The sequence below is a fragment of the Centrocercus urophasianus genome, unplaced genomic scaffold, assembly GCF_019232065.1.
Source record: "Centrocercus urophasianus isolate 14NV4802_14NV808 unplaced genomic scaffold, USGS_Curo_1.0 seq_15, whole genome shotgun sequence".
NCBI lineage: Eukaryota > Metazoa > Chordata > Aves > Galliformes > Phasianidae > Centrocercus > Centrocercus urophasianus.
The window spans coordinates 42,391,508-42,409,618 of NW_024884697.1; the positions used below are offsets into that span (position 1 = coordinate 42,391,508).

Sequence of the window (18,111 nt, forward strand, 5' to 3'; positions counted from 1 at the left end):
AACCTGTGCAATAACAAGAAACCATATTCTCAGCGCATAAGTAAGCAAGGTTAATTAGAAGGACATCTTATGTGGATTTGGTGTTCACGTTCAGTGACATCTGCTTAATTTGGTGACAGAAATGTTTACAAGCATCAGGACAAACTAACCACCCTGGGAACATTAACTGGATTCTTTATGGTTTGCACATCAGTAAACTGTTTTGCAAGGTCCTAATGCAGGAGTTCCCCCACTACAAAATCATCTCTCAAGCCATTCTTTTAACCTGTTTAAGGCTGACACAGCCAAGAATATACAGAATGGTCATCATTAACTATGACACGAGACAGCACCATCTTCTGATTCCTAGTTGTCTTTAGTGACGACTAGATTTTTTTTAATATGTATCTTGTGAACTATTCAAGTTCATACAAAATCAACAGAAGTAGACCCCAAAGACAGTACCTTCCCAAAAGAACAGTGCCCATGTAGTTTATTCCCAAGATCTCATGTAGCCTGATACAACCAACCAACCATCAGAAAATCCTGTGGCACTATAAGGCACATCATACCAGATCTGCCAGAAAATCCTTGTAGACTTGGTAGAAAAGTAGAACACTAAAATCAGCATTATTAGAAATTTAATGAAAGCCTTTAGAACCTCTATTCAGACCTAAGAATGATCCTAAAGCCTACAGGAGAAAAAAATGATTATCTGAATGACTGCTTAAAGCAGGTGAGTATCTGTGGAATAGGTATGAACAAAAAAAAAAATCACAACTGCAAGGAGAAAAGAAACAAAAAAACCCCAAAGATTCCTGAAGAACACATATAATACAACTTGCTCTAGCAGCATCATTAATGAACATGAAATACAAAAGTACACTCAGGATCTGACACCACATGACACAGCGGGGAAGCATCCTCTGAGAAAAAGAAAGATTTGCTCACCTGGCATAAACATGGAAGCAATTGTATACTTAAAAAAGACATTCACTGAAAGGTCGGCAAGTTTCAGCAGATGCTACATAAGTCTAGGATATGAGTTCTAATATTAAGTTGCACATAGCTGAACACTGACAGAACAACAGGATTATTCAGTACCTTGCAAAGAAAGTCCAGATTATTTAACGTGCATTTGGCAAGCAAGTCTCGAACATGCTTCTCTCATCTCTGATATTTTCATTAGAATGAGAGTCATGGTTTCATAACAGCAACTTAAATAAAATTCTGAAGTGACAAACATTCGGCTTACTGCACTGTTTGTTCTACTTGAATCAAAACACAGGATTGGCAACAGCATTGGCAGTTACTCCATTTCTCTCAGAGTCCTTCCTATGCCCTGCTGCCTCAGTATGTTAAGTATTTTTAAAATTAGACAAGGGCACATTGTGTGCACATTGGGGTGTATTTAAATTCCAGCTGGAAGAAATCCCAATAACCGAGGACACAGGTTGTGCCAATTACTAGTTACAGCTGCAGTTAAAAAATCATGCCATGAATGAAAGCACCCCACCATAAAAGGACTAAAATGTTAACCATCTAAGGGAGCACGCTCATTCTTAGATCAGCGTCACACACCAGCCTCACAGATGGAACACTTGCTGGCTTGCAAGGCTATGCTCAACTTATCAATATGATAGTACCAACAGCTGATGCTTTCATAATTTACACAGCTCGTGTCAAAGACCAATTAGATAGCCAATCTTTCTGCTGCTCTTACTGCACAGCAAAGACGACTACAGAGCATCATGACATACCAAGCCCAGCATAGTCAGCAGCACATTTCATAGAAGTTGAATGTTGCTTCACAGGAAGCCAAGCTCTATTTTTTTCTTTCAATGCAGGCACAGCATATGCTGCCTACGGCCATGTCATGCAACAGAAGCATCGCTTGAAGAAGTTTATTATTTGAATAAATCCCTTAAATACTTCACAATTTGGAAGCATCATCTTGTAAGTGTAATTTTTAAGGTGTAAAGATGTGAAATTATATTTCAAGTATACTTATGAGTAATGTCTGTACCCCAAAGCAAGCTCATTCCTAAGCTTTGACAATGGATCTACTACTACCAGTTCCAGATGGGTAAGGTCTTTACAGTTCATGGCTTCAGTAGCCATTATGCTTGCACTCATCCATACTAATAAACCATCCTTCTACACAATACTATTGGAAATATAATAGCAATCCTTAAAGTGCTGACAGTTGACATACTTTTTTTTTTTTTTTTTTTTTTTTTTTTACCATGACCTACATATGTATTTGTAAAGCTGAACTTTCAAAAAAACTGTGGGAAAGAAATTAGGAGAAATAAGACAGTTTAGCCTTAGGTTTTGCTTACACAATCATTTGAACTGGACGCAAAACATCACTATTACTGTATTGTAAAGCCTCATACTCCTGTAGGACCTGCTGCAACACACTGCAACTCTGAAGTTCAGTCCTGCCCATAAGAAAGCAAGGTGGCAAGTAATGATTGTTTTCTTTTCCTTCAGTGCAAAAGCACTTACTCTCATAACATAAGTGACCAACTTGGGTAGGCCTTTTATTAAATGCACACAGAACAAAGTACACAGGAGATAAGGAACAGAAAGTTCTTCTCAAGCTTCACTCCAGCACTTTAACAAGTGTAAATAAAGTGGTAAGGAATTTCTCTCAAGTGTAACTAAGTATACAAATGGCATTAGTGTAGTGCTTAAGTGAATCACGTCTCCACATCACTCATTAACTTTGAAAACCCATTTAAATATGGGCTTCTCACTTTGCCTCAACCAATCTTTTAAGTTTGGGAAAAAAAGATCTACATACCTTTTGTTGAATCCCATCTTAATGATTTCTAAAGTGAAAGTCTTGCATCTGAAGAAAGCAAAAGGCGAGCAACCTTTTCTGTAGAGTGGTTAACCTGCTCGTAAAGCTAAGGGACATTTGTCCCAAAAACTCTTAATGAGCAGGGAATCCATCAAGGAGCAACTGAAAACTTGTGAGCAAGTAGGTCAAAATGGACATTTAGTTTTGCTAGATCCTTCATCAGGAAGCCAAGTAAACTTTAATCCTCTGGATTTAGTCAAGTCATCTTTGGTGGATGTTATTTCTGTACCTTTTCCTCATATCCTGGAATTATTGGCCCTGGAGTTGCTTCCACATGGACTCATTTTAAGTTTTAAAATGACATGTAAATCATTGTGTTCCCTTAAACTTTCCAAGCACTTATATACAGCGAGGTCTTCATCAATCCATGCCTGCATCGAGTGTTCCCTAGTGTCATGGTGCCAGTGATACTTTCAATCCTTTGTAGTACCTATTTTACATCTACTGTGAGACAAAAATAGTTTAACTGGTCCTGTGTAATCACGACAAGAGATTAATTAAAATGCCAAGATAGGAAACAATTTATTATAGAGAGAAGAAAAATTTCTCATCCAAAATATAGAAATCTGTACAACTTTGCCACAATCAATATACATGAACTGTACAAATTTACACCAGTTCATAATTTACCAAATAAAAGATGACTAACAAAGTTCACAAAATAGATGGTGGTTTGTGGAAAAGACTTTTACCCAATTAAGAACAAGGAAATTACAAACCAGACCTCCACTTTCTAAAAATAAGAAGTTTACTCAGTCTTAGAAAACTACAAGCTAGCAAATGTACAGATAGCTGGCTGGTGCTAACACCACAGTTCAGACAGTGTCTTTATATGGTCTTTTTTTAAAGCCTGTTGCCATGGCAAACTCTGATCACTTGCTACTTCTGAGGCCAATGTAAAGATCTGACCATTTCCCCAGGTCATACTTACTAGTTTATCTTATGTACATTTATACACAGTTGTAAGTGCTAGGTAAAAGTCTGAAAGATAAAATTTCCAGTACTACTGTGTTCATAACAGTAAGTCTTGTTACTGAGCTGCCAAAAATGCTAACAATTAATAAATGTAATAGTGCAAATTGACTCTGCAAGACATACTGCAGAGAATCACTTTATAAATACAGATTGGAGTCGAAAGAATTGGTGTAGAAATTAAGTAAGATGTCTTGGAGAAACTGACCCTTCCTAGATCTTCTTCACTCCCTAGCAAGTTGTAATCATTTTGACTCACAGGCTATTAAATCACTGAAAGGTACTGTCCAAACTATGGCACTGTCACTTTAAAGAATACCACTCTAACGTGTGCCAGATCTTCACAGCTGTGACATGGTTTAAATTCCATAATCCATCCCCTAGAGGTGCCCACCCAAAGTAAAAACCAAACTTATCCATCCATTTTAAGGTGATCCATCCACTGACTATATCTTAACCCGATACAGTCATCATATTGTAGCTTTTGGAAGGGCTAGTTCTGCCCAAGAGAAGTTCCTCCTTACAGCTTATTCTGCTGTCTACCATTTGCATGTTGGTGTTATTTTGGCTACCTCCTGCTGGTGCAGCTTCATACAGCACACAGATCGAGCCATCCTCTCCAATACGATAGGACACTTCATACGGGTCAACCCATAGAGTGAGTTCGCTCGGAAGAAGCTGGAACAGTTCCTGACTGCTCAATCCAATCCGCTGTGCTGCCTGTCCAATGAGAGGATCCATTTTATGGTTGATCCGGATACATCGGTAACCTGATCCCTTGCATGGCTTTTCTGGGAACCAGTGGTGCTTATAATGTTCTATAAAATAAAATAAAATAAAAAAAAAAGATTATCCTCCTTAATTCTGCATTCAAAAAAGTGCACACTGATTACTGTTGTCTTACAAAGTTTCACAACTGTAGGTGTCGAGATGCTTATTTTAGGATCAGCTGATTTGGAATATCATTGTGGTCTCTCTCTGCGATGATTTACAGAAGTGCAGCATCCCATCGGGAGCACTCATGTACGCTTATTGTTTTGTGTTACCATACAGAGAACAATGTCTGCCATCTGAAAGGAGCGAAACAACTTCCTGGTATTCATCAAAACGACTATAACAAAGTGCTTACAAAGCACTTTGAAAAGCACCATGAACCGAGAAGCACCTTTTCAGCATAAATTTTGCAATTATGCCCATGCCTTAATTCTTCAAATTCTAAGAGCACCTAAAAATGATCAGGAAAACAACTGGACGACATTTATGGGCTCAAGTTCTTCACCCCAACTATCTTTCCAGACTACTTTCCCATGTGAGATCTACAGCTTAACTTACCTTCGGAGTTCTATCCCACCCAGCACCCTGCAACCACTTGTGGCACGAGTACCAGCCACCGCCAGGCAGCCTAGGACACGAGTTGGGTGTTACCAGCCCTACGGGGCAGCGAGAAAATTATCGGTATTTACTCCCAACCCGACTTTTAGGGCGAGTATAAGACGTTCCCAGAAGAGGAACTGAGTCACACAGTCTATTTCACTCGACAAAAGAGCCATTTAGGAACATTTTCCCTGCCGGACACGGGACGGCTGGAGCTGGAAGCGCGGGTTGCTCCGAGCGCTTTGTCTGCGGGATGTGCGCGGGGGGTGAGCGCACCGCGCCAGGAGCGCTTTGTTTACAGCCCCCTCCGCCGGGGAGCGACGCGGCAGTGCCGAACGGCGCCAGCAGACCCCGCCGCCCCCACACCCCCCCCCCTCGACCGCCACCGGCGGGGCGCGGCGGGGCCCGGGCTCGGTTTTCCGGCCCCGCGGGAGGCGCGGCTCCCGCCGCCCTCACCTGCCAGCAGCTCCTGCAGGCTCTGGCTGAAGGTTTGCAGCTGCCGTTCGTTCATCAGCCCCTTGGTGCGCAGGAACTTGGAGATGAAGGCCACGGCCGCGGCGATCTCGCGTATCATGCTGGCCCGGGTGTACAGGGCGGGATGCATGGAGGCGGCGACGGCCGGCAGCCAGCTCTCCGGGGCGGCCGGCGGGCACCCGGACGGGGCGGCGGGCGAACGGAGCGGAGCGCGAGCGGCTTTAACTGGGTGAGGAATGGGTGGCGGTACCCAGATCACATCCCGGGGGCGGCAGCCTCCGCCTCCTCCTCCTGCGGCAGGGGGGCGGCGGCAGCAACGGCGGCGGCCGCGGCAGCACTCCACGCATCTCCTGCTGAGAAGGGCGAAGGGAGCCGAGCGCCTCCCGCCGCCTCTTATAGCTACGGCCGGCCGGAAGCGACGTCGCAGCGCCGGGGGCGCGGCGCAGCCAATCGGACGATCGCACCATCGTGACGGCGGATGGAAGGCGGCGCCTGGAGACGGGGGGGTGACGTAATCGGTTGTAAACAAATAGAGCGGGGGCGCGCGCGACGGGACGCGGGGTGCGCGCTGTGCGGGGGGCCTCCTTCCGCCCCCGGGCGCCGTGCAGACAGCGGCAGCGCAAACGCGCGGCGCTGGGCTCGGCCTCGCGCTGTATCTGGGGAGAGCAGCGACACGTCAGCATGGGGCGGCCCGGGCCGGCACAGGGAGTGGGGAGGTGTGAGCGCGCAGGCGGCGGCGGTGCCGGCGGGGCGCTCGCTGCGCGTGCTCGGACACGTCTTCGGGCACGTCCCCCGGCGTGACTGCGGGCTTGTCCCCGCGCGGGGCCTGCTGTTCCCCGCTGCCCGCGGCAGCTCTCCCCCTTCTTCCCTTGGAGCTGCGGTGGGTACCGGCGTCCCAGCCTGTGGTCCCGTTGCTGCTCTGCCCTCTGTTGAGCGTGCCCTTAGTGCCCCGAGGGGCTCCCTGCAGGGGGAAAAGGAGCGAAGCCACGCTGTTGGGCGGTCCGGGGGACCGAGCCGAAAGGCACGCTGCTCTTCGTGGGAAGAGCCTTCCCACGGGGCCGGACCGCAGCCCTGGGCGCCCAGAAGTACCCGTTTTGGTCTTGCAGGCGTTTCCTGTGCGCTGCTAAAAAGCATGTCTTTCCTTTGTGCAGTCCGGAGACGAGAGGCTCCCGGCAGGCCCCACTGCAGCCTTCCACTACTTGAAAGGAGCTTATAAACATGAGGGGAAGACACTTGGTGCATGGACTGATAGCGACAGGGCCAGGGGGAGTGATTTTAAAATATATGGGATTTAGGTCAGGGAGTAGGAGGCGGTTCTTTACTTGAAAAGCTGTGAGGCAGTGGCACAAGTTGCCCATGGAAGCTATGGGTGCCTCATTCATGGAGTTGGCCGTGTTGAAGGTCAAATTGGATGGAGCCTTGCACAGCGTGATCTGTTTAAGTTCCTCCCACTGCAGAGGGATGGAACTGGATGTTTTAAGGTCCCTTCCGACCAAAACGATTCAGTGATTCTGTGATTCTTACTTGCAGTTATCCCAGCCTTTGGATTGCTTGCTTTGCATGGGGGTAACATGGGCTGGTTGGCAAGGCTGGAGCATGTTACTTACCTGGCAGTGGCCAAGAATAGGGTGAAGCTGCAGTCTCCCCAGTGCTATGCTTCTCCTTTTTGCACAGGAGAGATAAAAGCAGCAGCAGAAATTCTGTATTTTTGTTTTTTGGGTTTTTGTTGTTGTTGTTAGAAGTACAAAGTGTTAGCTTCATTGATGGAAAATTCATTTGTCCCCTTGGGCATATACACTGCCCTTATGCAAAGGTGCAAATAAAATGCTTGTTTTTGTATATATGATGTATTTACATGTACAGCATTTGCAGTCAGAGATCAGATATCCAACCATTAAGGACGCGTGAAAAGTCCTAATATTTCTTTATCAGTAATAATAATTTAAATAGATGATAAAAATACACCGCTTTTGCTTGTGCGGCGTTAGGGATGAATCTGAATAGCACTGTATTTTTTTCTGCACTCGTGAGCTATTTATCTCAGAGCCTCTGTCTCAAGGGACTATCACTCTGACTGTCTATACACAAGGGAGATGTGCAAAACACCTTCAAGAGATAATCCTGGGAGCTTAAATCCACAGCTTTACTGCATGCTAAAAATCTTGGTGTAGGTTTTAGAGCACAGTCTCATCTGTTGTTCCCCCACTAACCTCTGTATATCGCATTAATGATCCATGAGCTGTCCTGTCCTATGAGGAGGGAGGAGCTGACAAACTGACCCTCTTCTTGGTTCTCCGCAGATGCTAACTATCCCTTCTTCCCCATTGCTTCCCCAGAGTATGTAAAGTGCATTCAGAGCAGCCATTTTTGACCTGTTCGTAGCTTGGAATTTGCTGTTCTTTTTCAAGCCTCAAAGCAGCAGATGATTTTCCTTCACAGTGAGGTCCATTGGCCCTTTGTTCTTGTGCAAAATCAGCATCGCGATTATGAAAAAATAACTACTGAAAGTACTTCAACAGAAAAGAGCATAGCATGAGCATAGCACTTGCCACCTTTTTTTGGATCTGAGCTTCATCTGGGCCAATTTCTCATTTCTCTTGCTTAGTTCCAAATAGAATCAAGCTCAGGAGGAGTTTCAGAGACTCTAGTGTAGATAAGTTGTCTTATGCAGGTGCACCCCCAAACAGGTTTAACAAGCTCTCCTCATCACAGCACAGCTGTTATGGACAGCAAGGCTGTGCAGATCGGGTTTGAATCATCCCCTTTGAATTTTGCATGAAGAAAATGGTAGCATGCTCCTTATCTCACACTCTGTGATAGGGAAAGAAATGTAAAGATTTCCTTCAAATGTCCTGCAAAGTTATTAAACTCAGACCATTTGCCAATCAAGAAGTTCTGTTAGTTTCTGTTACTTCCAGACAGTTACAGCCTGTAAAAAGAAGGCCTTGTCTATGAATGAATAAATGGCTGTGCAGATTCCAGTCTGCTAGTGAGGAATGAACTACCCTGGTGTTCTTCCTGCAAAGCCAGCAAGGAATTCAAATGTAACTTTAAGAGTAAGGTTCTATGAGATGCCCACCAGCAGAACCCCGTCCCAGGCCGTAGGAGGGAGCAAGGTGCCAGGAGCTGCTTTTGCAGAGAACTGTCTTGTTTTCCCAGTCTGGCCAAGCCTGCCTCCATCTCAGTGCTATGGGAGAATAGGAAAGCAGCTGGTGCTGCTTCCTGTCTGAGAAATGCTCCCAGAGATCCTCATCTTTAAAGTATGCATGCTGTTAGTGATGATGAAGTCTTTGGCATACAGCTCACAACATCAGGGAAAGCTGACTTTCCTTGATAAGACTTCAGTGGAGAACACCAGAGAAGCCGGTTATACCTTAGGATGGCTGCTGGTTTATTCCTTAGCTTCCTGCCAGAATACCAACGTGTTTTACTGACCTACTATTTCGCTCTAAACTTTTTTAGCACCAGTACATCTTGGGGAACGTGTACAGGTGTTCGTCTCTGCTCTGGCATCTCCAGACATAGAGGAGGAAGCTTGGTCAGTAATACAAGACGCTCACGGATACCTTGACAGCAAGGCACTGAAGGGGATGAATGCAAACATTTAACAACTGCCTTATTCATCTGATCTGATACTTTAAATGAAGCAGTGGCCCTAGGGAGAGAAAATAAAGAAAAGAGTTTGTGATCATATAATTAAAGACTGCATCATAATGTGCACAGAAGGGTTGAGTTAAGGTTGTACTGGCAACCCAGCTTCTGATATTTCCTAACTTTTAAGCAATACACTGCAACCTTTACAACATTTCTTTCATGTTGTCTTTGCAAGCACTGTTTCTCACTATTGGTTTGGTGGGAGCCCAGCATTTTAGGAGTTCTGTCATCTTGGAAACAAGTAATACAAATACAACTTTTATCTGTGCCCCCTATTTACGTACACACCCTGTAACTATTGCAACATGCTCGTTTCCCAGCTTTTTCTGAAGGAAACTATGGAATGCACTTCATGGTAAGTGAGAAGATCCAAGAATTCAAAGAAGAAGAATGAGAGTTACTTGATTTTTTAATTTGTTCTGGTTCTAGAACCTGAACTAATGCATACTTGTTTATGAAAATAAATGCGCTGTATGTGCAGTATAGATAATCTTCCTGTTTGGGGAAGTATTCTTGACAGAATAAAGAAATGTAGGAAAGTCTGAGGGAACACTGAATTTCTGTTCCAGAGACAGAAGTTTGTAGGGTTTGTGTCCAGCACTGCGTATCCATGTGCAGCTTCCCCAGAGCCCCAGCGCCATGCCAAGGGCTCCCACTTTGTCCTGCAAAGTTTCCAGTGAGGCCTCCATCCAGCCACAGAGGTTCTGGAGTCCTTCTTGGAAAGACTTTGGCCCCGTGAATCTTTTTAAAATGGGACAGAAACATTTGGGCTACCCCACTACTGGTGAATGTGCTGAGGTTCCTGTCAAGGGGCATGTTGGGCCTGTGGGGATTTAATAAGGTTTTGCGTTTTTTTTGCCTAAGACTGGACCCTGAGAGCAGGATGCCCTTTGTATTTTGCTATCACAGGACATGATTAGGTTTGTGCCTGGGCTCAGAAATGTGTCATCGGCGGAGCGCACTTGCAAAGAGGCACTGTGCAGTGGGGCTCTGGTTGCAGAGGCCCTTCTCTCAGCTTGGCATTACAACATTGAAAGTAACCACAGTTTTATCCTCAAAATGTCTAGGGGTGAAGAAGCCAGTTATATTCTTCCAGAATGGAGCAGTCTTGGCTTTGAAAACTTAAGATAGACTAATGTGAGTCAGAGAAAGGCAAAGTCTGAATGCGACCACACTGGGAACCTCCCTTTCCCTCCAGCATGCCTACACATACACAAACTGCATTTCTGGCCTGTTTCATCAGGCACTGAATCCCTCAAACCACTTCTCCCACAAGAAGTCTCTTTGCAGCCAGTGGGACAAGGCAGCTCAGCCAGAGTCCCATTCTGCACTCGGCAATCACTTATCATGCACCTCCAGCACTGTGGGGAGCGTGAGAGGGTTGGGAAGGCTTGGGGTGCAGGGGATGCAGTCAGTGTTAGTTCTATCTATAGCAGGTTCTGGACATATTCTGTACAGAAAAATACTTGCTTGGTGGTTTCAAAGGGCAGTGTTCACAGCGAAAATTCTCCTTGTGGCGTGAGCCTCAAGTAGAAGAAAGCAGAATCCAGCAAGGACAGGTTCATGAGAAGTGTTTTCCAATTGTATTCCTTTGAGTTCAGCAAACAATTTGTGATACCATGAACATGTAATACAAAAAAGAAAATTCAGAAAATAGTAGTATTCTGGTCTTATTGCAAAGGTGATTCTTTTTCAGGTGGGATAATAGCAGGTGCAGCAGCAAATGTGGTGCTTGTTTTTAGCAAAGCAATCATCGTTTGGATCCAATAACAACAAAAATTTAAGATGACAATAGAAGCAGGTTATTTGAAAGCTTGTCAATAAAGAGCTCCTCGCAACCCAGAGTTGCACATAACCAATATTATGCATCCATTTTTTCATTTGTATGTACTTATGAATAAAACAGGAGAGGCTAATACAGATGAGATAAATAGTCAGAGATTGCAACTCTGCATGGGAAAGTTATTAACAATAATATTAAGGTGAAAGGAGTTTTTATATTGAGACTGATTTAACCATTTGTTATCATACTGTATTCAAACAATAACATTGTATCAGCTCAAATTCCAAGTTTTTGCCTCTTTTATCATTTTTCATGGTGCACCTGGGATGGAAGTGAAGATAAATAGATTTGTGTATAACTCTCTGATTCCCAGAGTTTTCTGGGCTACGGTATTGCTTTAAGAAATCCTGAAATAATATGAAAACTGCCTTCTCTGTAGGGGCCGTTTGTGGACTTTTGCACTGTTGCCTGCCCAAACAGGTTCTGTGGGTCAGCATGGGGCTGTTGGTACCACCATGGTCAGGCGAAGGGAGAGCAGGCAGGGGCAGTCTGCTGGGAGAAGGACAACCCAGGCATGAAATCAACAGCAGGGACACGATAGTACAGTTTAGATGAAGCTTACCAGCTACTACATTAAGGACAGCAGAATCATTATGGATTGTAACATGGTGCTTTGCCTAATGCTTGCTCACAGAATTGGCATCCAAACATCTGATCCATCCAAACACATCTGAGCATGGTTTTTAGAAATGTAGCAGTTTCAGAACATAGCTCCACGCTGTAAAGAGTCCACTACAGATTATGTGGATTTTAATGGTAGTTTTATAGCAATATTTCCTTTGCTTTAGAATCAAACTGTCTGCAGATTTTAAGTATAAACTTTCATTAAGATAGTTGAAGATTTTAAGGAAACTGTATATTGATCCTGTTACTGCATTCATTTTTCCTTAGGATTTGCAGTTTATGTACTTAATGATGTGGTTAAAAAACCCAGACACGTTTTTAAAAATCCTTTGAAATATCCAGAAAAATAATCACTTTTCCAGTTATGTCATAAAAATTGCTTGAGCAGCTTTATTCATGTTTGTGATTTGGAAATGTGATAGATTTTCAGACGGATGGCTTATTTGGAAGGGACTTGAAGTAATAACAATGAACCTTCAGTAAATCTGCCTGTCTCAAAGGTACTTCAGAATAGCAAAATGGAAACTTTGCAACAGCAGCACTGGAGATCAGATAGCAAAAGAGATTGCCCACTATTCTCTTGTTGAGGCAGAAGAAAGAGTAAAATGGTTATTGCAATATGTAGATAGACATACACCTCTGATTCACAAACTCAGCTTTTTCTGGCACAAGTAGGAAATAAAGAGTGTGATGTGAGATTGTGGCCATATTTTCCTTCTGCCAAAGCTGGATGTGATTTTTTTGGTTGTAAGCACATGTTCCTGCATGTTTCATTCAGAGCAGGATCTGTCTACAAAGGACAACTGATTTCAGATTGGCTACTTCTCTGTGATTTCATTGTGGTCTGTTGTATCTAAATCTTGAATATAATGCAATGAATACACTGCTATAAAAGCAGACGCTAATCAGTCATTTTCTAGCCAACTCTTAGTGCAACTTATTCTTTTTTTCATTATCATTTGTAGTCATGGCACTGCTCCCATTACAGCTTTTTCTTTTCTTTCAATGGTATTAACTTGGGCCTTTTAATCAGTCTCAGACATAAATTTCACCTGTGATTCTCAGGGCAAAATTAATATAATTAGTTTTCTTGGACAGATTTGACAGTCTGAGGGAATATCATGTTGAGAGTCTGTGTATTACCTTGCTTTGAGCACTGATAGATGTTCTGGTTACAATCAGATGAAAATCCTTCAAAAAAAATGGCATTGACTGTTTTTATTTGATTTGTAATGTATATTTGCCTATATACTACATCAACTGTACTTATGTGTGAAGACTTCAAACATACCTGTGTGAATACATAGTCATTATTTCCTATAAAAGGATTGCATTATGTGTTACGTGCTTGATATTAATGTTTTGTTTGTCTTCCCCCATGCAACTCTCTCCCCAAGAGCAGTGAGCAAACCTAACACTCAGTAACTTGTTTTCCTAAATTCACTCTTGAGAGTAATCTTCCTGACTTTGATGAGAGCATCCATGCTATTCCAAGTGAACAGGATGGTGATGTTTGGGCACATGATCCAGGACCTTTCATCTCAGAGCTTACATTACCTGCTTGTTGCTTTTTTTTTTTCCATTCTGAGAGATGTACCATAAACTGAGGAACCTGCTTTGTCCTATATTGCCTATAAGCGGCCAATTCCTAAAAAAAAAAAAAAAAAAAAAAAAAAAAAGACAAAACACTGGGTTACAATTTTATGTTTTGGTGAGCACAAGAACTGACTTTTAAGAATGTAAGATTACATATGTTATAAGTGTGCATAATAGCACTGGAAATGGTAGGGGACAGTCCCAAATACAAGCACAAACAGTGATGTGCTTGTATCTCACCAAAAAGCGTGGATTGTTGCCTCCATTGTTTTTAGAAGTAGTCAGAAAAGCCTAACCCAAATGAAAATAAAGATCTTGACAGCAGAAAGAGCAGAAGCATGCACCTCAGTAAAATTAGGCCATTAGTTCTGATTTAGAGTAACCAGATGTCTCAAACAGACGTAATTAAAAAAAAAAAAAAAAAAAATCCACAGTTTTCTAATTAAATTTTAAAAAAGCGTAGCATTGATGAATCTCAGAATCCTGCTTTCAGCACCACCTTGAAGCAGTGACCGTTCCCCCTTTCACTTCCCTATGTTTGTCTCTGCTTTATTCCCAGAGCCAGAGGAACAAAAAGCTGCTTGATACCCCTCTTACAATAGGAAGGAGATGCGCCGGGCTGTGTGGGAGGAGCCGCTCGATTCTTCCATGTAGCGCCGGGTACACATGTTTCGAGCAGCGTTAAGTGTTCCTCGGAGCAGGGAACAGAGTGTTCCAGCAGGATCTAACACACAGGCAAAGACAGAAAGCCATTTTCTTCACAACTACGTGTGCATTAATACAAGAGCCTGAGCTTGCAGAGGACGAACCTACTGTTCCAGTACTTCTTCTTGCCTTTTATTTTCTACGTTGTAATTCAATTTTAATTTTTTTATGAGATTGCATGAATTTTGTTTTTACAACATGATTTATTTTTAAATGCAATGCTTCATAAAAGCCTGACTTACAAAAAAGTATGTGAGAGAAACAACAGTTACATAGAGCATCCTCTGCAGTTCTATATAATATCTTTGGAGCAACAATTTTTTCACCTGAGTGTCTTCTGCCCAACAATCCAGCTAGGAGTAAGTGGAGGGGGAGCAAGGTAACAGGGGAAGGGAGTGTTAAAGCCATGCCCATCCACGCTGTGAAACAAGAGCATTATTTGTCCCTTGGTACACAGCATCATAAGCAGGCGGAACCCCACCAGCTGTCTCGGCCCCACTCTGATGCCACACCACTGCAGCCAGCTCAGGCCCCAAAACTGCTCTGCTTCATACAAAGAAACCAACATGTTTGAGGTGAAGACAGGGAATGTCTTCATCGCATTCCTTTCCTCTGCATAGACATGCCTTCATTGTTTCCACTCAGTTTTGTTACCCTGGAGCTGTAGGGTATTTCCTGCAGAGTCATCTCCTCCCACCAGATCGGAGGTTCTGTCTCATCTACCAGACAGCATGGCTTCAAGGGCCATGCCAAAACTGGTGCTGCCAGCACCCAGACTCTTCAGTTTCAAAGTAAAAAGGAAACAACAGTAATACAGAATATTCCAGGAGAACTGTTCAAAGCTGCTGCTAAGTGTGGGTGCATGTCCCCTGGATTTTCTGTATTCATATGACAGCATAAAGAAATGGTCAGGGGTCTATAAGAAATTACTAGGGATGGTCAGGGATGTCCAAGGAATGGCTAGGGATGGTCAGAAGTGATCGGGAGAAAGCTCCCTCTGTTGCTGCAGACCTGGGGGAATTGATCTGGCCATAAGTGGTGCAATTTCCTACTTTGTACCAAAGGCAAAGTCATTAGTTTATATAAAAATGACTTAGAAATAGCTGATATTACCTGAAAACTGGTCTTCTTTTTGAGGTAGTGGAATTTACAGTAAGAAATACAGTAAGAAATTGAAAACTGCATTTTTTAAATACATGTTTTAAATTGATAGACTACTGCAGAAATTTCAACGCAAAACGGAGTGTTAAAATTACAAATCCAGTCTTACTTCTGTGCTTTGTTGACGTGTCCTCGGTATTCCAGCCAATGACCAAAACTATAGCGAGGATGAATTTCAGTCAGTTGAGGTTTGAAGATAAGAGTGGTTACAACCCTCACACTAACACAACAGCCAGGGGGGCTCAGTACCTCAGAGTGCTTTGACTGTGTGAAGAATCTCACGCTCTTGGGGTGCAGAATTTTGCTTGTTGCCTGCTCATGGTGCGTTTGATACAACACACATTTCATAACCGTGAGTTTAAGTCTATTCTGAATTTGCGTCAGATTACTTTGACCTCATGTTTGTAAATGCCAGAAACTTTCTGTTCTTTCCCCGCTTCAGCTATAAAGTAGTAACACTGGCTGCAGAAATGCTTATGTCATCAGCGGAGGTTTCAGAACAAAGCCAAACCAGTTTTACTATTCCTGATAAAAGTAAACACCCTCTTCTATGAAGATGAAGACATAAAAAATGTAAATAGTAAATATGGTTATGGATAGGCACATAAAAAATGCAATGTTGTTGTTCATTAACTCCAAAGATTGGAAACCAAGCAGATATTTAATGGAGGGTGGAGGTGAATTTTGCATGTACTCATTTCTGAAGCAAATGAAACAAAGGCAGTGGAATACTTCTGTTTTATAACTGCTGTGAGTTCTCTCAAAGTATTTTTATGGCTATGTCATTTTTAACTTCCTCACTGATTATATAACATTTGCACCAACTCATTGAAAAGGTGACCAAGCCTTCCTGCGCTTGTAGTATAGTGCGTTGTTATGCACTTATATGAGTTGTTTGCCACTTTATGTGCTGCTCAGATTCAGTACACTTTCTTCTGAACTTTGCTCTGGATTTCTGTGGAAAAAGGATAAGGTTTTACTACGTTGTTTACTGTGCTGAATGGTTTAGAAATTTTAACTTGATAAATGTAATTTTCTTTTCCTTCACATCGTTCATGACCTGTAGACTAATATTCATACTTGTTTATCTGTTTTAACTGACAAGCCATTAAAATGTTGGGAAGTAGGTGAATTCCTTCTTGCTAGTAGAAGAGTATGAGATCAGGCATTGTGGAGAGACAGACAAAGACAAAGTTTGCTCTTCAAGAACTGTACCTTATCATTAGCCCTTTAGTATGTAGTGTGAAGAAATCTTGGGACTGGAAAACTTGGGCCAACCCTATGAATGAGAAATGGATTCAAGAGCTATTAAAAGTATTAAAATACTGAACATTTACTTTGAAGAAATTCAGGCACAAAGATCTCAAAACCGCAAAGCAATTATTTTTATATCTAGATTGGTTGAATGGACTTTTTTCCTTGCAAATCAAGCAACACAAACAGGAGTAATAATTTGAATTAGTCAAATCCCTCTATCAATACAAAAATAATTAAAACCTTTTTTTTTAATGATGCCAAAAATAGCTGAAAATTTAAACAGTATATTTGCTTATAAACCTCAGCAAATGTCAAAAATTAAAAACAAGTAGATTACCACGTGGGTTACAACACTGATAAAACACAGTACAAGGATTTAAAAGTTTTTGTATTAAATTGGGAAGACAAGTAGAGTCCCACTCTGCAAGGGAATAAATCCATTTCTGCTTTCAGTTTCATATGCACAACATACAGTACTTTGAAGAGATTTGGGGACATCCAGTAGAGAAAAAGAAAATAAATTGGTAATGCTCCACCTTACAAGGACAGGAAGCAAAGATAATGTACAGCTGAAAGAAGTGGAGCATTTCAGACGTATTTAGATATATAATTCATACATCCCACAGTTCATGAAAAATGGGTGGTTGGTTTTACCTCCACTTAGCATAACCTTTTTTGAAAAACAAGGTTGGATGAATATTTCTGCCCTATTCTGCAGTGTGTGGAGTGGCTGGTATTTCTATGGAAATAAGTAGAAATAAAATATTACTAGAAGATTTTAAAAGATACATTGGACCAGTCAGTGGAGAAGTAAATAATTTTTGGAGTGGTCGAATCACTGGCTCTGGCCTAAACAAATCTCCTACTTACACTGTGTACAAAATCAAAGCTATTTTAAGCATAACCTCAGAAGTTGGAGGTAAGAGCCATTTCCCATGCTGTGGCCATGCCTATGCTTTGGTCAAGAGAAGAAAATTTCTGAAGTAAATATTTGGTGCTGAGTAACCAATAACTACACTACACAGCTTCTAAACATTTCCTTTGGGCCACCTCTAGTCTGGTCTCATGGGCTATATGTGTCTTAGTGAATGAAAAACATTAGATGTGCTCATGGGCCATCATGGTTCTGCTGCAGCCAGAGTGAATCTCGTTCAAACCCTTAAGACCATGCTGTGATGGGAACTAATGCATTGCAAAGTGATCACAACAGGGAGCTTCATTTCCATAGAACCCTCTTGTGAAACTCTGTCCTTGTTAGCATGCATGGTGCATCCCTATGCTGCTCTCCAGTCAGAATCAGACTGCAGTCAGTCCAGCCTATGTACTCCCACCAGCTTGCAAAAACTTGATCCATTTGGGACTGGGGTGAATTTAATTCCATAGGCCACTAGGAATCAGGGCTTCCTTAGAAGGAATGGTGACGGGTGACTGTCTACTTATGCACCATAAGCACAAGGGGAGGTGTCACTGCAAGGAAGCTTGCAGTTTGGGGCTACCATGGAAAGCCCCAGGAGCAGGTCAGTTGGACATCAATCACCTCAGAGTGTTTTTGCTTATGGTAGCTGTACCAGGCAGAGTGCTGCCACAACAGAGGGCCTGGTTT

The 18,111-nt window shown here is 42.6% G+C and overlaps 1 protein-coding gene across 1 annotated transcript; it reads right to left on the reverse strand.

Moving 5' to 3' along the window:
- Positions 1-3,345: 3,345 nt before the first annotated feature.
- On the reverse strand, positions 3,346-5,992 carry BTG1 (BTG anti-proliferation factor 1). The gene is made up of 2 exons (XM_042816072.1): positions 5,651-5,992; positions 3,346-4,638 (listed from the first exon to the last, which is right to left on the reverse strand). Exons 1-2 carry the CDS (start codon positions 5,796-5,798, stop codon positions 4,274-4,276), a joined length of 513 nt encoding a protein of 170 aa, XP_042672006.1. The 5' UTR covers positions 5,799-5,992; the 3' UTR covers positions 3,346-4,273.
- Between the last annotated feature and the right edge of the window lie 12,119 nt (positions 5,993-18,111).